This window comes from Myotis lucifugus, unplaced genomic scaffold (assembly GCF_000147115.1).
Source record: "Myotis lucifugus unplaced genomic scaffold, Myoluc2.0 scaffold_28, whole genome shotgun sequence".
NCBI classification, from domain to species: Eukaryota; Metazoa; Chordata; class Mammalia; order Chiroptera; family Vespertilionidae; genus Myotis; species Myotis lucifugus.
The window spans coordinates 2072732-2097907 of NW_005871076.1; the positions used below are offsets into that span (position 1 = coordinate 2072732).

A 25176-nucleotide genomic window follows, 5' to 3' on the forward strand; every position below is an offset into this window, starting at 1 on the left:
ATGTAAACCCAGTTATGCCAACTCCAAAGACCATGCGCTACCTATACTATTTTGCCACCTAAATCTACTTTTTAAATTCAAAAAGAAATTAGGGCTGAGGATTTCACGTAGAAGGAATGAGGAAAGGTTTAATTTCCGAAGGATTCGTCCCCGGCTTATGGCCCTTAAGATTCTGATCAGGAACAAGCATACTTATGATAAATTCTATCAATTGTGGATGTATTTGCAAAATTTGAGTCAGAGAACCTGATAATGTAAAAAAAAAATCCCCCATAAGAAAAAATAATGTTGATCTGCAAATATGCCCACACATACCCAGAGAGTTAGGTATCTTGTGAATTTGTCCATAAACATCTCTATGCATCTTAGAAAATATACAGCTTAGACATCTAGTTAAAACCCAAGTGAAATAATTGATAACCTGGACTTCATTAAAATTAAAAACTTCTGCTCTGCAAAAGACAACATCAAGAAAATGAGGGGAGACACCAAGATGGCAGCACAGGCAAACACTTATACTCACTGCCTCCCATAACCACATCAAATTACAACTAAAATACAGAAAACCATCATCCAGAACTGCCAGAAAGCTGGCTGAATGGAAGTCCTACAACTAGAGAAGTAAAGAAGAAAGCACACTGAAACTGGTAGGAGGTACAGAGGCATGGAACCAGCTGGTCCGGCACCCACATGTGCCGCTTTTTTAATCGGGAGGGAGATCGTCTCTGTGGAGGCTGCCTGGAGGAGCAAGGGATCCCAGTCCCACACCAGACCCCCAGCCCAGGGTCCCAGAACTGGGAAAATAAGTCCTTAGAGTCAGTAAGAACTACGGGCTATAAAAACCAGTGCAGATTGGGGCTCAGTGATACAGAGGCTGCTGGAAACCCAGCTGCTCCTCTTAAAAGGCCGGCACACCAACTGAATTTATAAGATCTCACTTCCTCTGAGCTCCAGCACCAGGGCGAGGCTCTGGGGAACACAGACACATACGAGGAGGAACTGGATTGTCTGGCATCTGGGCAGGAACTTGGGGGCGGCTTTCTCCCATATGGAAGTGCTCACAGGGATTAATGTTCCATGCTGGGATCTCCCCAGTTGCAGGGCTGGCTGGCAGCCATTTTTGTTTGCTCCACCCTGGTGATTCCCTAAGACCCAGCCTCATCCAATTTGCAGCCCCACCCAAGCTGTGTGCAGCAGATTTTGCATATGAATGGCCTATCCTTGGTCAGGCTAAAATCTGCCAAACAACCTGCAGCTGGGTCAGGGAGCCCCAAACTTATCAATGAAAGGCCCAAGATGTGGTACCAGCATCAGCCTGCCTTACTTCACAGCTTTGTCTGGGCACTTCCAAACCAAATACAAAGAAGAGGAATCTGCAGATATCTCTGTAGCTCCTGCTGGGTGGCCCCAGCTGGGTAGCTGACTTTGCACCTTCCATTTTTTTCATTTGTGACATTTCTTTGTCTCCGCCTTTTGGCTGCTTCCCTATGTTTGTTTCCAGGTATTGGGTAGAGCTTATATGTCTCCTTGAGTTGGTAGAGTGGCTTCATGTAATAGGTGTTCTATTAGGCCCAGTGGCTCAGCTTCCCCTGTGACCTGAGCTGGGCACTCTAAGTGCATGCCTTTGTGGGATGTGAGCACAGTATTGTTGTAGTTGAGACTTGATTGCTTTTGGTGTCACTGGGAGGAGTTGACCTCCAGGCCAATTAGCTGTAAGGACAAGCTGCAACTACAGTGGGAGAGCTGCTGTGCAGGAGACACCCCTATGGAGCAGGACTTGCTTCAATGGGGATTTGGTGCTCACTGAGTTGCCCCTTGAGTGTGTCACTTATGGATGTGTAGAATTGTAATCTGGTATGGTCTGACACCACTGGGAACTGGGTAGAGGGGGCAAAAGGGGATAAGAAGAGGGACATCTGTAATAATCGCAACAATAAAGATTTAAAAAAAAAAAGAAAAACCACAGCTGGGAGAACATATTTGCAAAAAAAAACACAGGTGATAAAGGACTGTTACCCAGAATATACAAAGAACGCATAAAGAAGCAGGTTAACAAATGGGCCAAAGACCTTAAAAGATGCTTTACAAAAGAAGATAAACAGATGGCAAATGAGCATATGAAAAGATGCTCCACATCATATATCATCAGGGACATACAAATTAAAATAATGAAATACCACTACATATCTATTAGAATGGCCAAAATCCAGACCAGTAACACTACCACATGCTGGTGAGGATGTGGAGTAACAGGAACTCTCATTTATTGCTGGTGGGAATGCAAAATGGTACAGCCACTTTAAAATACAGTTTGGTGGTTTCTTACAAACTACACATATTCTTACCAGCAATTGTGCTCCTTGATATTTACCCAAAGGAATTGAAAACCTACATCCACATGAAAACTTTCACACAGATGTTTACAGAAGCTTTATTCATAATTTCCAAAACTTGGAAGCAATCAAGATGTCCCTTCAGTAGATGAATAAATGAATAAACTGTGGCACACCCAGACTATGGAATATTATTAGTGCTAAAAAAAGAAAAAAGAGCTTGCAAGCCATGAAAGGATATGGAGAAATCTTAAATGCATATTTACTAAGTGCAAGAAGCCAATCTGATTCCAACTATACAGCATTCTGGAAAAGACAAAATGACTAAGACATTGAAAAGATCACTGGCTGACAGGAGTTGTAGGGAGGGAGGGATGAACAGGTGAAGCACAGAGAAGTTAGGGCAGTAAAAATAATCTGTAATACCACAATTATGGATGCATGACATTATACACTTGCCCAAAACATAAAATATACAATGGCAAGAGTTAACCCTGATGTAAACTACGGACTTTGGTTGATTATGATGTAGATTCATCATTTGTAACAAATGTATGACTGGTGACAGATAATACGTGGTTATACATGTGCAGCAGCAGGGGACATATGGGAAATCTCTCTACATTCTGCTCAATTTTGCTGTGAACCTTAAACTGCTCTAAAAAGGTAAAGTCTTTAAAAAAGCAAGTTGCACTGAATTATAGAGCTCTCAGCATATTTCTGTTAGGTACCAACTAAAAGTAAGTCAATAGTTATTTAAAAATTCATGATAATCTGTTTCCACTTATTCTGTCATTATTTTCATTTCAGCATCAGCAAAAGCAAAATAAGATATGACATTGATATTCATTTAAAAAACACCACAGTTTTAATTTAAGAGGATGCAGGGTTTATATTCTAGTTAAATTATTAGATAATCCTCTAAAAAACTTTCAACATTATATGCAAAATGTAATTGGCTCCTTGTTTAATTCCATAAAACTGACTAATGAAATGAAATGGATATTTTGTTTTATGAAACTATGCTTTTGTGGTTAGTTCATCATTGAAATTGGCATGGACCCAAGGAGAATTGGTATTCCAGATGCAGTCTACTAAGTAGGTTACTATCTTTCCTGCTTAATATGAATGCTTTTGAAGGTCTCTATAGATAGGTCAGGTTTCAGTCAAAATTATAAGGTTACTTCAGTCCAGCAGGAGGGGCTTAGTGGTTGAATGTTGACCTATGAACCAGGAAGTCATGGTTTGATTCCTGGTCAAGGCACATGCCAGGGTTGCAGGCTCGATCCCCAGTAGGGGGCGTACAGGAAGAGCTGTTTGATGATTCTCTCTCATCATTGGTGTTTCTATCTCTCTCTCCCTCTCCCTTCCTTTCCAAAACCAATAAAAACATATAAAAAATATAAGGTACTTCAAATTAAATTTCAGCAATGGATGGGGCCAGAGACCATAATGACAAATAAGAATGAAGCTGCAAAGCATCTTTGTAAGAGCAAACATTTATAAATAAAAATATAAACTTCTAGAAGAGCCACAACAAAAATATTATAGAAACAATAAACATGAACCATTCAATGACAGGAGGTATGTTAAATAACAGACATCTGTATGGTTCTTTAAATGTTCACAAAAGGAATAAATTAGGGAAATAGCTAATTATAGGGGTTTGAGGGTTTCTATATCATGTTAAAAAATATTAAAGCTGGAAAGAATTAGTACAAGGTTGTAAAAATAGACATGCTGGGAAAGAGCCCACACCTATCTAGTAGAGAGAGGAAACCCTTGGAGAGAAGGGAATGCAACAGAAGAGATAAAGGAACTGAAGAGATAAGCCAGAGAGTAGCCTCAGTCAAAACATGAGTGGGATTTGGATGCTGTGAGAGCTGTGGGAAGTTGGGCCAGTAAAGGGAAATAGCCAAGCTCCCAGTGAGTTAAGTACTAGTAACAATGTGTATGGGACATGGCCTTCATTGTCACCAACTCGTGTTCAAAAGGGCAAAGGAATAGTATGCTGCACAGTCTGTGGCCAACCTGGACCACACAGTCTTTCCTAAAATATGTGCAACCCAGGAGCCAGGCTTGCCCTTTGGATCCTGACTCTGCAGAGCGAAAGTGCTAGGCAGCAGAAGGAAATTGATAACTTTCCATTGATTCAAATGAAATTTAATTTGAAGTACCTGCCTACCTCTCAGCCTCTTCTTTCATTCTGCTTTTTCCATTAATCAACTACTTTTGTTCATTTTAGTTCACCTCTTCTCTACTAATATCTTTCAAATTCTTAGCTTCGCACTGAAACTCCAAACCAGCATCAAAACCTACAAGTCTTTTGTGTTAGCTCAATCACAGTATCATCAAATTTGAACTCTCGCCCTTTCCCACCCCAAAAAGACTTTCAAGTTTCATCTCTCATGGTTTCTTCCATCTCACTTCTTGGGTAGGCCAGGCCATATCTTCATCTCAAATCCTAAAGGCCACCATCTGTGATGGCCTCCTCAGCTCAGACCTGGGCTATGATAGATTTCTGAATGAGTTTGACCCTCCGACCAATCCTAAATAGAACAACCAGACCCATTCTTCTACAAGAATAGTTTTATCAAACCAAGATCTACTCAATAGTATCCTGAATTACCCAGGCCTCCAATCTGAAATTCATTAGCGCAGCAAAAACATACTCACCATATCCCAAAGTACTGCTGCCCTGAACTGGGCTGGCATGGACACTCTCAACATCCCTCACAGACCCTGCCCTCATAGAGCTTACAATTCCAGTGCACCTAGTCATTTGATGCCAAATGTCCCTTCAGTAATCTGGTGAAGAGCCCTCAAAGCTTTTCTCACAATATGGTTTTTAAATGCACAAAATCAAACACAAGCATTACAATTATATGGAAAAATACTTAAAATAACCATTTAAATGTATGTAGAAATATATAAGTATCTTCACTGATGTATTAAATAGCAAGATCTAGCAGCACTCTAATAATTACTATAATTTTGAAGAAGGGCCTTAAACAACATTTCAAGACTCAAAAGTAATTGATATGATACAAAAATATTTGTAATTTCTACATATGCTAATATTACAGTGCTTGATGAAATTCATAGCTAAAATAAGTAATAAATTGAAGATGGTAATTAATTAAAATTTATACCAATCAAGTTTTCAGATTCCCTGAGTTTTATTTCATTTTTAGAGTCCTTGGTCTAATGGTTTTAAGGTACACTCAGTGGAGTTCCTACAAATAGACAAAACTTGCCTCTCTAAAAAATTAGATCTTATTTTTAATATGTCGTGCTCAGTGCAATTCAATTAAAATATTTAGCAAGCCACTATTTACCATATATAAGGCATGAAATTGAAGGCATAAAACCTGTTTAAAGGTCACACAGTCTCCTGGGAGTAATAGACTGTTAAACAAATCGCAGAACAATATGCTGGTTGTCATATTATCAGTACTTCTTGAGTTCTAAAGAGATTCTAAGGAAGTACAGGAAAGAACCATAAACAGTCTGGGAGAGCCGAGCAAGATGTCACAGGGGACAATCTTTCTGAGCAGAAGATCGTGGAGCTGAGGGGTATTGGCATAGCGGCAGTTTAGGGTGTTTGAATGAGGGTTTAGTAGATTAGTAAATTTTGGAGCTCAACTGCACAACATAGTGATTATAGTCAACAATACTGTATTATAAAGTTCAAAGTTGCTAAGAGACTGGGTCTTAATTGTTTTCAACACAAAAAAGAAATAATTATGTGATGTGAGAAAGGTGTTAGCTAATGTACAATGCTACACCCTGACTTATTCTCACTGTTAATTTTTTAAAGGGGCCATTTTTAATGCCACGAATAAAGGGGGGAAATTCACCAAGGAAATGCCCTTTCAATGATTCTATTTTCAAGCTACTCACGTAACCAGGATGCTCTCTAAAGACATAATGTAACTTACTGGAGAACTAGAGGAGAAATGAATTCTTTGATTTACTGACTACTTTAAAGACATTCCTCTCCACCTCACCTGGATTCAAGGGCAGGTATCAAAGATGCTCAAATCTGAGACACATGACATTCCCACACACACGGCCAGGGTCCCCCACCTCTGGTGATACAATCAGAGAGTGATGCTATTGCCGAGGGCACTGCTGCCAGCAGGCATCGTTAGGGCAGGCATATGGACAATGCTCCCAGATTATTAAGTAATGCTTTCATATCTAGTCCAATGGGACTTCGAAGGTGTGGTGGCTGTAAGAATGCACCTAAAGACTTCCAATCACAGGGGATGTAAGTGGTCAACAGACCAAGGGCCTGGCAGCTGTGCTCTGAAGTCCACAGCAGCATTTGCACTGATGCCCCATCTCGCACAGACTTCCCCGGCCAACGACAGAATGCAGGAAGGATATGAAGGCAGGCCCATTTCCAGAAGACATGAGATGCTTTAATGGCTAATAGTGAATCAAGGACTCCCTGCCCCTGTTGCATAACCTTCCTCAGATTGATGGCAATCTAGGAGACTTCCACCTAACCTTCCTTCCCTCTCTCTTTCAGATGAGGTGAAAATCGCATCACAGACCTTCTACCTCTTCTGGCTCCCTCCCCATTAGTTTTCTCTCACAGGTATTTCTACTAACAAGATGTTTGCATGTCTAATCCTGTCTTGGCATCTGCTTCTGGGAAGACTTAAACCAACACATAAGGACAACGTGAGGTAAATTATAAAATATATTTAGAATCATACCTGGTACACAGTGAGTGCTCAGTAAGTATCTGACATAATATTATGCTTACTATTGCTACTACTACCGTCCTTACCACATTATCACAGGAGGGAAATATCATTCATTCAATTCTAGGTAATCCAATCTACATGAAAGGAGGTTGCAGATATTCCTAATATTAAGATTAGAAATAAAGGCATAATTCCTCCTTACAAAACTTATTTTTGAGTAAAATTAAATGGAAAAACTCTAACACACAATACAGATGTCCATTAGTAATAACATGTTTCCCCACCCTTACCCCCTATCCTTGGGGACAATGTTTTATTCATCTTCTCAGCACCAGCATCTCTCACAGTGGCTGGATCATGATAGGTGTTTATAACTATTTATTGGATTGTTAAATTGTGCAGCCCAATCTAAGGCTTGCAGTGTAAGAGGTAGAAGAGTATATAAAGTGATCTGTTTTCTATCACAAATCATAGAGCCCTTTGAAATTGGACATTCACTTTTATGAATTAAGTGCAACTTGATCAATTCCCCATAATAACAGTGGAAATTGCAATGATGTCTCTGCTGGGGAATCTATAGGCTCATCCAGACTTACATCTGTACCTCCAACTCACTAAATTGGAAAAAAAACACAACTAAAGATACTTTTTAGAGGAAAAAGACATATCTTTACTCATTCACTTGGGATGTATATGATGTTGGACTATGCTCTCGAATAAGGCATCTGAGACATAAAGACACCTACTAAAAACAAAACAAACAAAAAACCCTCAAACCTCCAGGTTTTATATTAAACTAGGGGCTCAGTGCACGAATTCATGCACCTTGAAAGGAACTGTGGGTTGTGAGGCTTCGGTGAGCCCAGGGACGGGTCTCAGCCCATCCTCTGCACCCCTACCCAGCCCTTCCTGCCACAGCCCCAGGTCCCCTGTCTGCAAGCAGCCCTGCTCCCACTGCCGCAGCTCCCACTCGCTGACAGCGCTGACAGCGCCGGCCCCACTTGCACCTGCAATTGGTGCCAGCACCAGCAGCAGGTGCGAGCAGGGTGGGCGCCAAGAGCAGGAACAGGGGAAGGTGGAGAAGCCCTCAGGGACGATCAGGGCCGGCAGACGCAGCTCACACCTACTGACAGCACTGAGCAATTGGGACCAGCAGTAGGTACCAGCAGCGGGTGCAAGTGGTGGCTCTGGCACCAGCAGTAGTGCGAGCGGGGCCAACACCGGCAGCAGGTGCAAGCGCCAGGTAGGACCCCGGTGCACGGGAGCAAAGAATTTTCAGTAACCAACAGAGGCTTACCCTAAGAACAGGACTGGCGCCCCGCCGTGGTCTGGCACCCCCCACTCACCTGCCACAGCATCCTGCCACAGCTGACACCCACCATGTTCCTCGCTCTGCCGCCTGCTGCCAATGCCCGTCATGTTCCGTGCATGGCCCCTGGTGGTCAGCACACGTCATAGCAATCGGTTGTTCAGTTGTTCTGCTGTTTGGCCTATTTGCATATTAGGGTTTTATATATAGAGATTAGGCCTGGCAATTGGCAATGATTCAAAACAAAATAAAAACCTTCCTGCCTGAAGCACCCAGTGATGATGCCAATGATTTAAATCCCTTAACAGGAAAATAAAAGTCATTTATCATCACCATTAGCAGAAGGCTTGAAGGGGGGAAAAAGATTAGTATGACTACCACTATTATAAGGACATTTTCCACTCAGGCCTGTGACTGAAACACACACACAAAAAATTGTGCATCTAAAAATCATTCTATCTGATACTCTGAGGTTTGAAGAAATGGGCAAAAACGTACAAAAGGATTGAACCTTTAATAAAGAGTTTGTTGTCATGTCAGATAATCAGACTACCACTCCAAAGTACTATCATTTGAAACCATAGCCCTATGTTTGCAAAACAGACAACCATGATGAATGCACTTTTGATTATAATAGAAGTGCTTCTTTCGTGATCCAGTAGTTTTATCTTTTGGGGTGAAACAGCACAGGGGAGCATGTGCATCCATGTTGATATTTGCAGCATACAAATCATACTGAGGCTCCTTGACTACGGAAGTGAGAGATGGGGAAAGAGCAGCAACAGACGAGAAAGCCAAAGAGAAAACAGGCAGAGTAGGAGAAATGGCAGGAGAGAACATTAACACACTGTGGATGGATCATGAGAATTCTCGTGTTTTTCTGTTCCAAGGCTTGTGGCCAATCACGAGAATTCTTTAAAAAGATATTAGTTTGTAAGAACATGCAATAAATAACTTCAAAATGCAATGGGTATTTAATTGTAAAGTGTGCCTTTAACATTTATGTAAAACGTCTTCTGTACTGATTGTTCAATAGAAACATATCTAGCCACTGGGTAAAGCTAGCAATAAAACTACTGGTCTGCAATGTGTTAAGAAAGTTGTGCATAGTAGTTTCATTTATACCAACTAATCCACATGTCAGACTTTGAGTAAAATGTTAAAGCATTTGATTCCTTATCTCTCATTTTCTTCTTATCCATAACAAAGATGCTAGGACTAATTTCAGACTCTCAAATTTTCTCTAGTGCTAAATGGTCCCCCTGGTATTTGCAGTGATCTGAGAGATTTGCCTAAATCCCAGGTCTCTTTGTTTCCCAGAACATGTTTCTTTTTTTTTTTAATTTTATTTTCTTGTTTAAAGTATCACAAATAGTAGTACATATGTCTCCTTTTCTCCCCCATTGACCTTCCCCTGGCCTCCCCTACCCCCCAGGACATGCCCTTACCCCATTCCCCAGTGTCTTGTGTCCATTGGTTATGCTTATATGCATGCATATAAGTCCTCGATTGGTCTCTTACCCCCCCCTTCCTGCTGTAATTTGACAGTCTGTTCAATGCTTCTCTGCCTCTGTAACTATTTTTTTTGTTCATTAGGTTATAATGTTCTTTATTATCCATAAATGAGATCATGTGGTATTTTTCTTTCACTGCCTGGCTTATTTCACTTAGCATAATGCTCTCCAGTTCCATTGATGCTGCTGCAAATGGTAAGAATTCCTTCCTTTTTTTTAGCAGCATAGTATTCCATTGTGTAGATGTACCATAGTTTTCTAATGAGATTCCCCCATCACAGATTTTGACATGATTCCAGGGGAGTGAGTGAATAGGCTCCTCTGCTCCATGCCACTGAACATGTTTCGTTTGTGGGGCAGCTGCTTCAGCAGCAATCACATGTGACTCCTGTGGAGGCTGTTTTCACACCTCCCTCCAAATTCCCTCTGACCGCTAGAGACTCAATCTTCTGAGAAGCAATATTGTCCCCAGGCTCCTCTGCTCCATGCCTCTGTTGTCCACTGAACAGTGATGGTGCTTCTGCGATGAGGTATCTCAGATGATCACCTAGGCCCGTGGTCAGCAAACCACAGCTCCCAAGCCACACGTGGCTCTTTGGCCCCTTGAGTGTGGCTCTTCCACAAAACACCACGTGCGGACGCGCATGTGCAGTGCGATTGAAACTTCGTGGCCCATGCGCAGAAGTCAGTATCTTGTGGAAGAGCCGGTATTTTGTGGAAGAGCCACACTCAAGGGGCCAAGGAACTGCATGTGGCTCGCGAGCCGCGGTTTGCCGAGCCGCAGTTTGCCTATCACTGATAGGCCCTAAGGGTTGGGTTCTGCCTGGGACACTCAGCCCAGAAACCTGAGGAAACCAATTTAAGTTGAGAGCTGTGGAAGAGGAGGGAGGGACAACCATAACTTTAGAAATGCCTACCCTCTTCACTTCCCACATTCTCTTTTTCAACCAGTGTTCTGCTTTTCATTCTTAGTGATTCCCGCCCCCACGGCTATAAAGATTTTGACATTAAAAATTGTATCTAATATGCTTTTTAATTTGAAAAGCAATCCTTTAAACTTGAAATCTGTTCCTTATTTTTTTTATGTAAGTAACAAAATACAGCAGATAGCAATTAGTGAAGAAAAAAAAGAGGCATGGCTTATCTTTTGTATGTGCCTTTCAACCTTACTGGGGAATGGCATTGACTATACATGTCAGTGCTAAAATCAGCGACTACAAAAACAGCATATTCACTCACTCCCCTGGAATCAAGAGAATTGTTACTGTCATTGAAAATCAGCTTTTGAGCTTTCCTTCTCACACAAATAGCCTTCTAAGCCACACTGTGAAGCAGAAAAGGTTTCTTTTCATAGCTTCCATCCTTCCTCAACATTGCCTACATAGTGGGTAGCTCTTGTTTTGCCTTCCTAAAATCAAGGCCTTCTTCCCATGTTCACAGGACCTCAAATTTCCTGCGGGATGTGCTTGTTCCTTACTGGTAGTCTGTGCTGTATCCAGGGCTGAGGCCCCTTTCTGGAGAATTTGTCAAAATTCATAGAACTGCCCTGGCCAGTATTGCTCAGTTGGTTGGAGCATCATCACATAAACCAAAAAGAAGGCGGAGGGTTCAATCCCTGATCAATGTTTCTCTCTCTCCTTCTCTTTCTTTCTCTTTCCTTTCCTCTCTCTATAAAACCAATGGAGGCCAGCCCGCATGGCTCAGTGGTTGAGTGTCCAGCTGTGAACCAGGAGATCACAAATGGATTCCCAGTCAGGGCACATGCCCCAGTTGTGGGTTTAATCCCCAGTGTGGGACGTGCAGGAGGCAGCCGATCAATTATTCTCTCTCATCATTGACATTTCTATCTCTCTCTTCCTCTCCCTTCCTCTCTGAAATCAATAAAAATATATTTAAAAATAAATAAATAAATAAATAAAATTAATTAATAGAAACATGTCCTCATGTTTTTTATAGTCCTAAAAAATCCATAGGGCTATATACGTTTAAAAAGGAAAAAAAGTGAATTTTACTGTATGTAATATTTAAAAATCTTGTTTATAATGTTGGCCCTGACACTCTTTGCTAAGTGATCTTGGACAGGATAAATCACTTCTAATATTCAGTTTTCTTAGATGAAATACGAGGGTATTGGTCTAAGCTCTTTTCTCAGTTTAGCTGTCTGTGATGGATATTACACTATGCAAGTGCCTGTCTGTTCTCTAAGTCTAGCATGCACTCTACACAAGGAAGTCATTCAGCAGTTTATGGTGCTTTTCTCCTCAGCAAGGATTTTGAGGAGCCCAATGGAGCATAAGCATCATCAGCATCATCAGCGGCAGCAGCAGCTTTGAGCTATCTCACTGCCTGAATTCACCAGCTAATTCAATATTTCCAGACTATGAGACTCACCAAAGAACACAAAGAATTATACAATTGCAAATTTTTATTTCTGCCCTACAGCAAAGTTTCCAAAGAGAAATAAACACTGAGGGGAAAAATATATAGTGAGTTTTTCACCCTCAGGTAAGAATAGAGAATCTATGGATATGCAGCAACACTGCATAAATATTAACTCTCTCACTCCTAGTTCTGCTTCATACCCTGTCACCTGCACTGTGGATAAAACACAGGATACATTGTCTGTCATTGTGATGCAATTTCTTACCGCATTGTTATTTTAATTACACGGATATATGGAATAGAAGTTCAATAGGGAATAAGATCTCTCCTTCCAGAAAAGCCCAACCTACTAGTCAAGGAGGAATGTTTCTAGGTCTCTGACAGATACAGAGAGCTAAGAGAAAGGGGCAAATGCTTTGACAAATTAGGATCATAGTAATTCCATTTCTAAGCATCTACCTAATATTAACCACATGTAACATTATTTGTAATAGTGAAAAAGTATAAGTAATCTAAATGTCTATTGTCAAGGGGCTGGCTAAATAAAGTGTGATATAATAATGTAAAGTAATACTAAAAGCAAATAAAACTGCAAAAATTGATAACCCCCTAAAAATATTGAGAGGCAAAAATCATATTGTAGAATATCACTTCTTTTTTTAAAAAGAAACACAATAGTTCCACATCATGTACTGATACATACAGAGAGGGAAAAAGAAGGTTTACACTTGTGAATACATGAAATACAGAGTTTATTCTTGTATTATTATTTATTATTGTATTATTTTCCATACAAATAACTGTAAACCTACTACTCCCCTACCCTATATATTTACATATACTTGGTATATATTAGAATTTCTTTGAAGGGTACACACTCAATTCACAACAAAGGTTGACTTTCAAGAGAAGAGGTGAAGACTGGGTTTAAAACAAAGGAGTTCTTGGAGGAGAATGTATTCATGTATTATTTGTATAATGAAATATTACTTTTAAACAGAGAATATAATGAAGAGTATCAAAGAGACCGATTCCATCAAGGAATTTTCCCATGGCCATGTAGACTGGCCCTAAAAGCACGTTGTCTGGAAAAACAAGGTCAGAAGATGGAACGACCAGCCTTGTCGAGAAAGGCACTCCTCCTGGCCCAAGTTATTTTACAATATTAATCTGTGAACTATGTTTATGAATTAGGAGTATAGTATACATTGTTCTTAAGCAAACACAAAGTCCTGAAATGATCTCTAACATTAAATGTTCAAGTCTTGTGAGCAAATCACTATTTAATTTCCCTCCTACCAACCCCCTTTACTCTCAGCCCACATCCTCCACCACCCACTGGCCCCAAACCACAGAATGACACATATTTACTTTCAAATTTAGAGTGAATTAAAACTAATTTAGTTTGAGGATCCTGTGATACCCTTTGGAATAATGAGTAGGACCCAGCAGTGTCACAAAAGCAGAATTAGGAAAGCATGGGCTTATATGGTTGCCATGGGAATCTGTTCCCTGTAAAAATCCAGTTCTAGAGAGATCAGGAAAAAGAAATCTCAGAACAGCTGTACATAGAGCAAGACAGAATCACAAAGTGAATAATACCCATGGGTCAGAAGCTTCGCCTTCCCCTGCCTGTCTAGGCACATGGCATGTGAGGAAGGAAGAGTGAATCTGTGCTGGTGGCCAGGTTGCAATGAGCCCACTCTGCTCAGCCCCATTCTACAGAATTAAGTGCAGATGGAAGAGAAGTGCCTGGGAGGTGAGAATGTGTCCCTCCATGGTTGTCCGGACCTGGTCACTGACTGGCTGTGTGATTACAATGCAATGGGCCTGGACCACTGCTGTCCTCTCTGCTGTTAAGAGCATGGACCCCTCCATGGTGGTGTATTATGTTTCCCAATTTTAATTTTAGCATCTACACTTCAGCAATTTGCATTTAAATGTGTTGTCAGAGAACTTCCAGAAATCTTTAATAGGAAGACCGATTTGCATTTTAATATGCTGTTAAAGAATTTCAAACATCTTTTTTTAGTGTGAATACATATTACCAGAGGAATGGCCACTGTTAAGGAAATTATAATTACCTGGGTACAATTTAAACAGAGTTGGCTTTCAGAAGCACCTTGGCTTTGTTGGACTTTATTTAAAGTTCCTTATAAAATAGAATCTGAAAGAAAAAGGAAACCTTCTGAACCAGGAGTTCTTAAAGGCAGAATTGAGACCACCAGTAGAGAAATCCAAGCAGAGAGGAGAGGACACAAGTCTTGGTTGGTTATAACCAACGGTTGGACACATGCCTCTGAAGGAGGAAATAGGAAGGTAGAATTTTCTTTGTTGTTCCTTGCCAGTGCCCCATCTTGTTTCTTCTACGCAGAAGTTTAAAAGCTAAATTCAGAGATAGGTCAAGTCCCCACAAAGTGCAGAGTGAATGTTTCTATCCACGCTTTTCAATTAGTATTTTCACAAGAGTAAATAAGCAGGACTTTGAATGGATACATCAGTTTTTGTGGATTCTGGAGAAATACTGACATCACGGCCTCATGTTCAGAATGATAAAAAATAGTACACATCCCATTCTCTCTCTTCCTCATCTTCAGTGACTCTGGGTTACCCTGCCATGGCCTGCAATTTCAAGCTGTCTTGAATCTATCCCCTCCCTACTTTTCCAAGTATTAATTGCCCCATTATATAGTAACCTTTAACTCAACCATATTATCTGTTCCTATGCACCTTGGCTCCCCGAAGATTTCCCACCATGAATACCACACACTTTGAACTCTATGAAAGAGAGAGAAGGGGAAGGAGGTAGAAAAGGGAGAAAGTAAGGAGAAGGAGGATAAAGAGAAAAAGAATTAGAAAGAATGAAGAGGAATACCAGGAGAAAGGGAAAAAAAGAAGGAGGAGGAGAAAAAATTCAGAAATTCTCTCTTAAACTATCTTTTAACAATTCTCCTTAAAATGCCCATGTGGTTTTTATGCCTCTTTTTATTGAAAGAAATTCCCCTTAGAAAACTCCAGATGAGCTTATTTTGCAAATAGTGCTTCTGCATCAATAAAAAACAAAACAACCAAATCCAAAATGGAGTCACCTAAGCTAAGCCCCATGTCACCAAATGGAGATTTAATTACAGTTTCAGCCTCTCAGAAGTGAAATCTTACACCAGTCAATCAGAAGTGAACTGATCAGCACTAGTCAGGTAATCTGCCTGATAGACCCCAGCAATCATCTAAAGGAAAGGAACCTTGTGCCCTGGCCAGTGTACCACAGTGGTTAGAGCGTCAGCCCTAAGACCAAAGGGTCTCCGGTATAATTCCTGGGCAAGAGCATGTGCCTGGGTTGCAGGCTCCATCCCCAGCCAAGGTTGGAGGGGATGTGTGGGAGGCAACCAATCAATGTGTCTCTCACATCCATGTTTCTCTCCCCCTCTTCCACACTCTCTTAAGAAAGAGAGAGAGAGAAAGAGAGAAAGAGAGAGAAAGAGAGAGAGAGAGAGGAACCTTGCAATAACCAACCTGCTCTTTTGCCTAGTACACATTCTTGTTCTGATGCCCTTCTGCCTATAAAAATCTTTCTGCACAGCTCCTTGGAGTTCCTTTCTATCTGCTAGATTGGATGCTGCCTGATTCAAATTGATTTTAGCTCAAACTCTTAAAATTTTAATAGGCCTCAGTTTATCTTTTAACAATTCAGAGATATATCTTTTTACAAGCAGAAAAGTAAAAACTCGAAGTCATGTCAGCTCAAATTGATCACTATAAATCTGTCAATTCAGGGAAAGAATGGCACCTACGTTGACAAACTGCCTCTTTGCCATGCCCATCCTCTGTGCATGGCAAAGTCAAGGATACAGGAGGAGGACAGCACCAACCCCCTAAATACAACCTGCAATGATGGAAAGCAGAATGAAAAACAGAAATATATACAGTCACAGCTTCAGGGTGGAAACTCCAGGAAGCATCCATTCATCTACTCAATTAATATTCGCTGCATTCATTCTGCGTGCCAGGTAGAAAGAAGTGCCTCACATAGCAAATGTATTAAGACAACAGGATAACTGAGAGCAGCAAACATTTTAAAGTGCTCCTCGTGGGCCAGCCCTGCCCTAAGTGCCTTCCATTTATTAACTTACTTAATCCTCACAGTAACCATCTTAGGTAGGAACTACTGTATCTACAGTTAGTAAGCATGGAAGCTGAAACACAGAAAGGTTAAGGAAGGTGTTCAGTATCATGCAGCTCATATATGGTACAGGTTAGACTCAAACCAGGCCATCTAACCCAGAGCCCACACTTTTACCATTAAGTCAGTTCTATCCCATCTTCTCTGAAAATCTACCATCTTTGAGAAATTTTTATAATCTCTCCTTGGGAGTGATGATGGCATTTCATAACTTACATTTTCTGGCCTGTTTCACTTGTGACTATTAAGAAATAGACTTTACAATTAGGATATGTAAGACATGTATCTCAAGAAACAAAAATCAGTGGATGACCCAGTAATCCCACTTCTAGGAATATATCCCAAGAAACCAGAAACACCAATCAGAAAGACTGGTCCTATGTTCATAGCAGCACAATTTACCATAGCTAAGATTTGGAAACAACCTAAGTGTCCATCAGCAGATGAGTGGATCAGAAAACTGTGATACATCTACACAATGGAATACTATGCTGCTGTAAAAAAGAAGGAAGTCTTGCCATTTGCAACAGCATGGATGGAACTGGAGAGCATTATGCTAAGTGAAATAAGCCAGTCAGAGAAAGATAAATATCACATGATTTCACTCAATTGTGGAATTTAATGAACAACATAAACTGATGAACAAAAAGAGAACCAGAGACATAGAAGCATCGAACAGACTTTCCAACTATGAGAGAAAGCAGAGGGTGAGGGGGTGAGAGATTAACCAAAGGACTTATATGCATGCAAGTGAGCATACAGTAGGGGGGTGAGGGCATGTGCTGGGGGGTGGGAGCAGCCGGGGAGAGGTCAATAAGGGAAAAAGGAGACTCAAGACTCATATAATACTTTAAACAATAAAGAATTTAAGTTAAAATAATAATAAAATAAAAAAACATATATACCTGAAACCTATATAATTTTACTAACCAATGTCACCCCAATAAATTCAATTAAAAATGAAAAATAAAAAACAGAGACAATAAAAAATAAATAAAATAAAATGCTATGTGGGAAATGCATGCTTAATAATGAACAGATGGACTAAAATATCTTTGTCATTGGACAGGGAATGTAAGTCAGCAGAGAGGTTAAATAAAGAACTGATCCAATGACTTCTCAGAGACATGGTGCCCAACTGTTGGCCAGTAAAGAAAAAAAAAAAGAAATTTCCAGTGCTTACTAGTTTCATATACTCTGGGCACGTTGCCTGTTAGCATGACACTGAAGCTGAAATTTTACACATTAGGTGGGCAATTACAACAAACTCATTTGCATGCTACTGATTTTTTTCCAAGAATGAAACAAACACTGAGGTTGGAGAAGGGTGTCAGGTCAAAGCCTTGATGTTTTTCTTTAAGAATTTTTTTTAATGCTATCAGATCTTCAGGCTTTCAAAGCAATTGTGCAGTTCTCAGTAAAACATCACCCACCTGAATTATTTATAAAGCTTCAGGAAACTGCAAACTCTGGTGAACAAACCTTTCGGATATTCTCACCTTCTGGAGGGCTGTTTTGGTGTCTCCCTCTGCTTCCCTTCTGCAGATATTCTGGGCTCTCTTTACTACAGCTTCCCATTTACCTCATAAGTCAGCCCAGCTGCTAAATATAAGCAAAGGATGGGAAGAAGGAATCCAGTACAGGTGCTCTCTGAGCACCTAGTGCCTGCCCCCAGCTGCCAGATGGGTGAAGATAGGTTAGACAAGTGACAAAAGAAGATGTAAGACAATGGACACAGATATACATATACATATACATATACATATACATATACATATACATATACATATACATATACATATACATATATGCTGTCGATTCTAACAGAGTCTAAAAGTATTAATAATGTCTGTCACTTACCAAAGGCTCATATCCCCAACACTTTAGATGCAATTCATTCAGGAAATAACTTTTTCACAATCCCAAAAACACACGTGGATTATTTTTTTTTCTATTTGTTTTTTAAGTAATGTTACTATCATCAGACCACAATACTGGAGTATAAAGCCCTTTATAAAGTCATATAACTATTTCATTCTATAGGACAGAAAAAAAATGAAGCATTGACCTCAGACATTTGTAGCTTTGAATCCTAGTCCCATCACTGTGCAAACTTGACACATCACTTAACATTTCTGAGCCTGTTTCCTCAATGAGACAATTCAGATTATACTAACTACTGGAATTGGCATAGTAAATCATAGCACCAAATACATCCTGGGTATCTAGCAATACTAGTTATTATGATAGTGGCTCATTCATTCAACAATGTTAAAGATGCTTTTAAGAACCAACCACTGTTTAAGGCACAGAGAATACAGCCAACTTCATGGAACCCCAGTCTTCCTGGAGACTGTCTTTTAAATTGTTGGTAGTCAGGTTGAGAGGAGCTGGCAGGAATGAACAGGAGTTTTGTTTCAAGATCATTAGCTATCCCCTTGCCTTCATTACGTTTCCTGACAAAGTGCTCTAATAAGACCACATAATCCCAACCTCTCTCACCTTGTAACCTCAAAATAAAGTGATTTTCTCCTAAATAGAGAAACCCTTAGGGCTGTAGAGGAACATGCAGCTGAGGGTGGAACAGCAGGTTACTATCTTGGTGTGGAGTGGTTGTTATTGTTGCTGTAGTTGTTTCCTAACCATCTTGTCCGCTTGTGATTAAGGTGATAATGTTATACCATGCTGACATTCTGCTTTGGAAGAAAATGTAAATAGATATTTTCAGCTCCTGTACCATTTTTATAAGTAAACTAGAGGCCCAATGATGAAATTCGTGCAAGAGTAGGCCTTTCTTCCCCTGGCTGCCGGCACTGGCTTCCCTCTGGCACCTTGGACGCGGGCTTCCCTCCCGCCGCCAGCAGACACCTGAGACCTGGGCTTCCCTCACAGCCCCAGCTTGGTCTGGAAGGTGGTCCGGAAGGACATCCAGTCTAATTAGCATATTATGCTTTTATTATGATAGATAATCACTTCCCTACACCTATTGGCTTTATAGGGCAATAGAACCAAAGCTGTTTCCTCTTATGTTTTTATTCTTCCATAGCAGAAAGGTAAGAGTGCAAAGAGCTGGAAAGTGTGTATCTCTGGCAAGAAAGAAGGACAGGGGTTTAAATGCACAATTTCCAAAAGGAAGCTTCACTCATCTCATTATAACTGACTGAAATGATATGGACTTTCATTTATTAAAGATGTGTCTTAAATTACTGAATAAATAAAAAACTAAATATTACATATATATTAAGTAAACTTTTAAATACACAAGGGAAAATTTAATACTTAGTCATTATATTGTTAATTTTTAATAAACAAAACCATAGCCCTTTTATGTAAATTCATGTTTACACATGTATTACCATTTTAAAATTCAAAGTTATATTTCTAAAAGAATCAGAGAAACACCAGGTTCCTCAGGGAAAGGGGCAAGCAGATCAGCTAATCAGTGATGCCAGACAATGAATCAGTTTGGGGGTATTATTTCTTAATTAGTTCATTTTATGCCCCAACCCCACTCGCCTCTGACCGCTGTCAGTCTGTTCTCTACCTATGAGTCTATTTCCATTTTGTTTGTTAGTTTATTTAGTTCATTAGATTCCACATGTAAGTGATATCATATGATACTTATTTTTCTACCCATTCATCTACTGATGGGTAACAAAACACAGACATAGACAACAGTATGGCGATTACCAGAGGGAAATGGGAGTGGGAAAAGTAGAAGGGGGGATGGAAGGGGTAGAGGAAACAAATGGTGATGGAAACTTGATTTGGTGTGGTGAACACACAATACAGTGTATAGATGATGTATTAAAGAACTGTACACTTCTGGGGTGGGGGTGGGGCAGGAGCAGCCAGGGAGAGGTCAATGGAGGAAAAAGGAGACATATGTAATACTTTCAACAATAAAGAATTTAAATTTTAAAAAAATAATTGTACACCGAAACCTACATAATTTTATTAACCAATATCACCCCAATAAATTCAAGAAAAAAGTAAAAACAAACAAAAAACAATTAATCAGCACCACAGAGGCTACAAAAGGTTTTTCCCTTTTAAAACAATGTATTCATTTGCATTTCTAGGTGTGGTAAGGATTAAAGTGGGAAAAACATACAATTCCCAGCTCTTCTTTCTTCAGAGGTTATAAGAAAACCTGTCCGGCCTGGTGAATCATGTAATATGCAGACAGATAAAAATGTTTGCAGAGGGAGAATATTCTCCACAATTTAGTAATTTTAAAACATAAATCGGATCATATCACTTCCTTGCTTAAACCCTTCATGGGTTGATCACTGTTCTCAGAACAAACTGCACACTCCTCCATGGCCCACAAGCTCTGCCCTTCATCTGCAGCCTCAACTCCTGCTGTTCTCACACCAGCTCACTACGCTTTGACCACCTTGAAAAATGTCAAGTTCTTTCCCACTTGAGCTCTTTTCTTTAGTTCTACTGCCCCCTCTGCCTGGAGCACTGTTCCCCCAGAAATGTAAGGTCTGACTTATAGACAGGGAAAGCCCACCTGATAATGACTCTAGCACAGGGGGAAGTGAGCAAAGCCAAGAGGTCAGGAGAGGTGACTCCTGCTGAGGTCACAGAGCACCCAGGCCATCAGCTGCATGAGAAAGGAGACCTCTGCCCGCTTCACCCACTGCTGTGCCCTGGTGCCTGGAACCTGCCCAGCATGCTGGGCGCTGGCTTTTTCCCTGTGGAACCACACTTGTTCCTGTTGGAGTTCCCCTGATAAAGTCCCAGTACTACATCACTGCACGCTTCTCCAACTGCAGGATGCACAGTCCCAGTTCTGTGCAGAGGAAGAAAAACAGAGTACCCAATACATCTTTCTGAAACATCAAGTTTATTACAAAACTCAGACAAACCAAGTACTTTAATAAGAACTCCCATAAACATGGGAGCAAAGAAGGCAGGGGAGGGAGAAAGGACCCAAGAAAAAGTCCAGTCTCTGAAGTCTCATTCAGGTGGGAGCCACGGGGTGGACCTTCAGCAAGGGTGGCCTCTCCTTTAAACCCTCAGGGGGCTCCAGGAAGTCTACAAGCTCAGCAGGTATTTTGGATAAGATGCTTCTGAAGACCACAGAGCTGCTGGATACCCTCCTGATGTGAATCCCATGCAGTCATCCATCAGACCAAGTCCTCTCACCTTGCATGCACAGCGTGCACTTCAGGCACCTCTCTCACCCACAGTGCTTTGCGTCCAGCCTCTGGCTCTTCTCCCACACCACATGGGAAGCCTCCCTGGAGCTCAGCATCAAGTTCAACATTTAAAACGCAGGGAGTGATGCTTGATCTCCCCAGCATCTTTGACTGTGGCCCTACCTTAGCGTCCACAATTTTAAAAATTGCTTTGGCTTCACTCCTGTCCTTTGGAGATACTGCTTGTTAGTGCACAGCCTGTGAATATTAAGAAAAAAATGAAGACCCTCCAAGCCACTCCCTGCTGACCATGGCTGTGGCCAGCGTGAGAGGCTGGGTCCCACCATCAGGCTGCCCAGCTTGGATGGAGGCAGTTTTCATGGGTGGCTCCCTCTGGGGCTCCACCACTGCTGCTGGTGCTGCTGCTGCTGTGGGTGGTGAGGGAGCCCCCAGGGCCACACTGGAGGACTAGGCTGGGGTGGCAGTAATCGACTCTAGGACGAATGGGGGAATGGTGATCCTTGATTCCAGGTTGGCTGGGGAAGTGGTAATCCTCACTTCAAGACCAGCTGGGGTATTGTACCTTGATGGCTGAACCTCTTGGCTTGGGGAAGCACTGCTGTTGGGGAGGGGCAGGGCATTATCCTGATGGTTTGCATGGATAATGCCCTTCATCTTGGTTTTTGTGGTATCTAGAATCATGTACATCCCCATAATATTATTATATTTTCTTCCTCTTACTGACCTCTGGATCTTGTGCTGCCTAAATCCCAGGTTCTTCATTATTTCTGCTACCTGAGGGTCCAAGTCACCCGGGGTGGCTCAATGTACAACCTCAGTTCTTCCTCCTAACCCATGTTGAGCCAGGGGTCCTTCATTATATCTTCTGGTCTTTTGCTGAGGTTGAGGGTCATTAATTTATTTTAAAGTTTTTGACCTCCCCTTGACATAGGTATGGTACATGGAACTGTCCACTCAGTATTTCCTTCTTTAGTTTCTCAAAGTTGTCCCCCACAAAAGGCACAACCCCCATCACCATCCTATACAAAACTATCCCCAGGCTCCATACATCAACTTTGGGGCCGTCATGGGTTTGATGCTGAAAGACCTCTGGGGCCGAATAGCAGATGGTGCCCCAGAAGGAGGTCAGTTTCTTGTCTGTAAATTCCCTACTGAAGTCAAAGTCTGCCAATTTGATGGTCATATCACAGTCTATAAATATGTTGTCTGGCTTTAGGTCCCTATGGACGATGCCCCTCTGGTGGGCGTACTGTACCACTGATACCAGCTGATGGAACATGGCTCGGGCTTCCTCCTCGGTCATGCATCCATAGTCCATAGTTCTCCAGATAATCAAATTAAGTACCCTCCACTAACATGCTCCATAAAAAGAAACAATTTTTCCTGAGTGACAATCAACTCAAATACTTTTATGATATTTGGGGGATTTACCTCTTAAGACAATAAACTCCTTGAAAAAATCTAGAGAAGCCCCGCTGACTAATAGCTTTTACAACTACCTCTGTCCCTTCCAACAAGTGCTGGGCCAATCTCACCCCAGCCAAGGATCCCTTGCCAATGGTGTTTAGGAGGAGGTAATCGCCAGTATAGCACTCCTTGTTGGCAGAGTGGGCTGCAAAATCATGAGACATGGCAACTTCAAAGTAACAAAAATTGAGAAAAATAAAATTTAAAAATATTTTTTAAAAATGGACTAAAATAAAATAAAGAAAAGAAAAATAATTTAAAAATTTTAAAAGAAAAATGAGGAAACAAAAACACAAAATGGAAATAAAATGGGAAAAAGAAGCTAACTAGTCTAAGCCCAACAGGTCACCACAAATAGCTTTCAGGGCTATAATGGACAAAAACCTCAGCCGGGCCAGGGTCTCACACAGGAGTGGTTTGTAATTCCCTCTCAATGAGCAGGAAATGGACCAATCACAGCTGGGCATAAACCACAGTGGTTTTCTCACTTTTTGGTCTCACGATCCTTTTGCTTATGTGGTATATTAAAGATGGACATTTACTTTAATAGAAATAAAAATATGTAAGATATAAAAAATAATATAAAATAAAAATGAAATGTCTGATTCTCATGCTCCAGGCCTCAGTTCAGATATCACCTGCTTAGAGAGGATGTCCTTGATCCATCCATTCCTACCTACCTTACCCAGCTGGTCAGGTTTGTCATCTTCATAGCACTGACCACAGTGTGGCTGATTCTTGTTTAATGTCAGTCCTTCCCATGAAGGGAGGAGCATGACTGTAGTGTTCCCTGTGTCTAGCACAGTGAGTGGAAACAAACCCAATATTAAAAAATAGAAAAGTTTGGGGGAACAAAATAAAACATTGCCAACTACTTACTTAATCAAAGTGATGCATAAAAAATATCTTTAAGAAATTCATGTTCTGTCCTCACTCAGCTTTTAGGGCAGGTAAGATAGGACAGAGGAGGGCTGAAGTCTGGGTTTCCAGGTATGTGGGTGCTCAGGGAGGCTGAGGAAAGGCCAACAGGTAGGAGCCTTGCTGTAAAAATTAAAGAAGATGATTCATCCCTCCAGTGGTACTTGCCAAAGGATATAATGAATTTGGATCTGCAATGAGGCTGCTACATATTTTATACTTTGAGTATTCATTGCCAGGTGATACAAATGACTTCTCAGGTAACCTTGAGCAGGCCATTTAGGTAAATTTCTGTGTTACTTAAATGAACCATCTCTGTGGAGAGAAACAATGATGAGGCTTGTTAATTTACATTTGTAAACACACTGAAATCTCAGGATAAAAGAATTTCTGCAGGGGTACAAAGAATGAGGTAATATGTTGGAGCAAATTCTGTCCTTTATGGAGGCAAAAAGGGAGCAGGCAGGCTTGGGGACACATAGGGGGATTCTTTGGCATATTATATTTCAAACTAATCTTCGAAGAAAGGTCCCTACTCTCAGTACATCGAGTGTTTTAACCACATGTATATGTTATTCTAGTAATTACACTCCTTTAACACTTCCCTCTTAAAGTCTCTGCTTTAGGGAATCTTTAGAGGGATTAGCCTGTGAGTTTTCCCCTCTACACTTGTTACTTTCACATACATCAGTGACACTCAGCTCCTAAGCATGACAGTCTCTGTTGCTGAGTTGATTTCGGACCCAAACGGGGTCATTTCATTAATTCTAGACAGATGTTCACAAGTTCCAGTCAGAGATTAGACAAAGGTCAGAAAGGAGAAAGGGGGAGATTTCAAAAGAAGCTGCCAATCTACTAGTTAAATATATCCATTTATAAAAATGGCAATAGTTAAGTAATAATAACAACAACATAGGGCATTTTCTGACTTTCTTTAGCAAGGTAATACAGACTCAAAGATAAGACATTTAATGTAAAACTGTCAAGGCAAAAGCCAAGCTCTAGATAACTCTAATTTGAGGTATCCTACAGGCTGGAGTGTTCAATCAGGTGAATGAGCTGCAAGTTTGGGAGCCTTTTAAAATGAAAAACAAATGCATGGATCAATACCTTTTAACCTGGCAACTCAGGGATTAGTTAACAATATTCTGTATGGTCCACTCCAGTGAGGCTGGAGGGAGTTC

General features: G+C 40.9%; 1 protein-coding gene across 2 annotated transcripts in view; it reads right to left on the bottom strand.

Moving 5' to 3' along the window:
- The window catches only part of KCTD16 (potassium channel tetramerization domain containing 16), a 232877-nt gene that overhangs the window by 138505 nt on the left and 69196 nt on the right, over positions 1 to 25176 (bottom strand). The window contains exon 2 of one of the 2 annotated variants that reach the window (XM_023751993.1): positions 21424 to 21432. The exons of the other annotated variant lie outside the window; for it this stretch is intronic. Coding sequence (XP_023607761.1) covers positions 21424 to 21432 — 9 coding nt within the window. The remainder of the gene's footprint in view (positions 1 to 21423; positions 21433 to 25176) is intronic. 2 annotated transcript variants of the gene reach the window in all.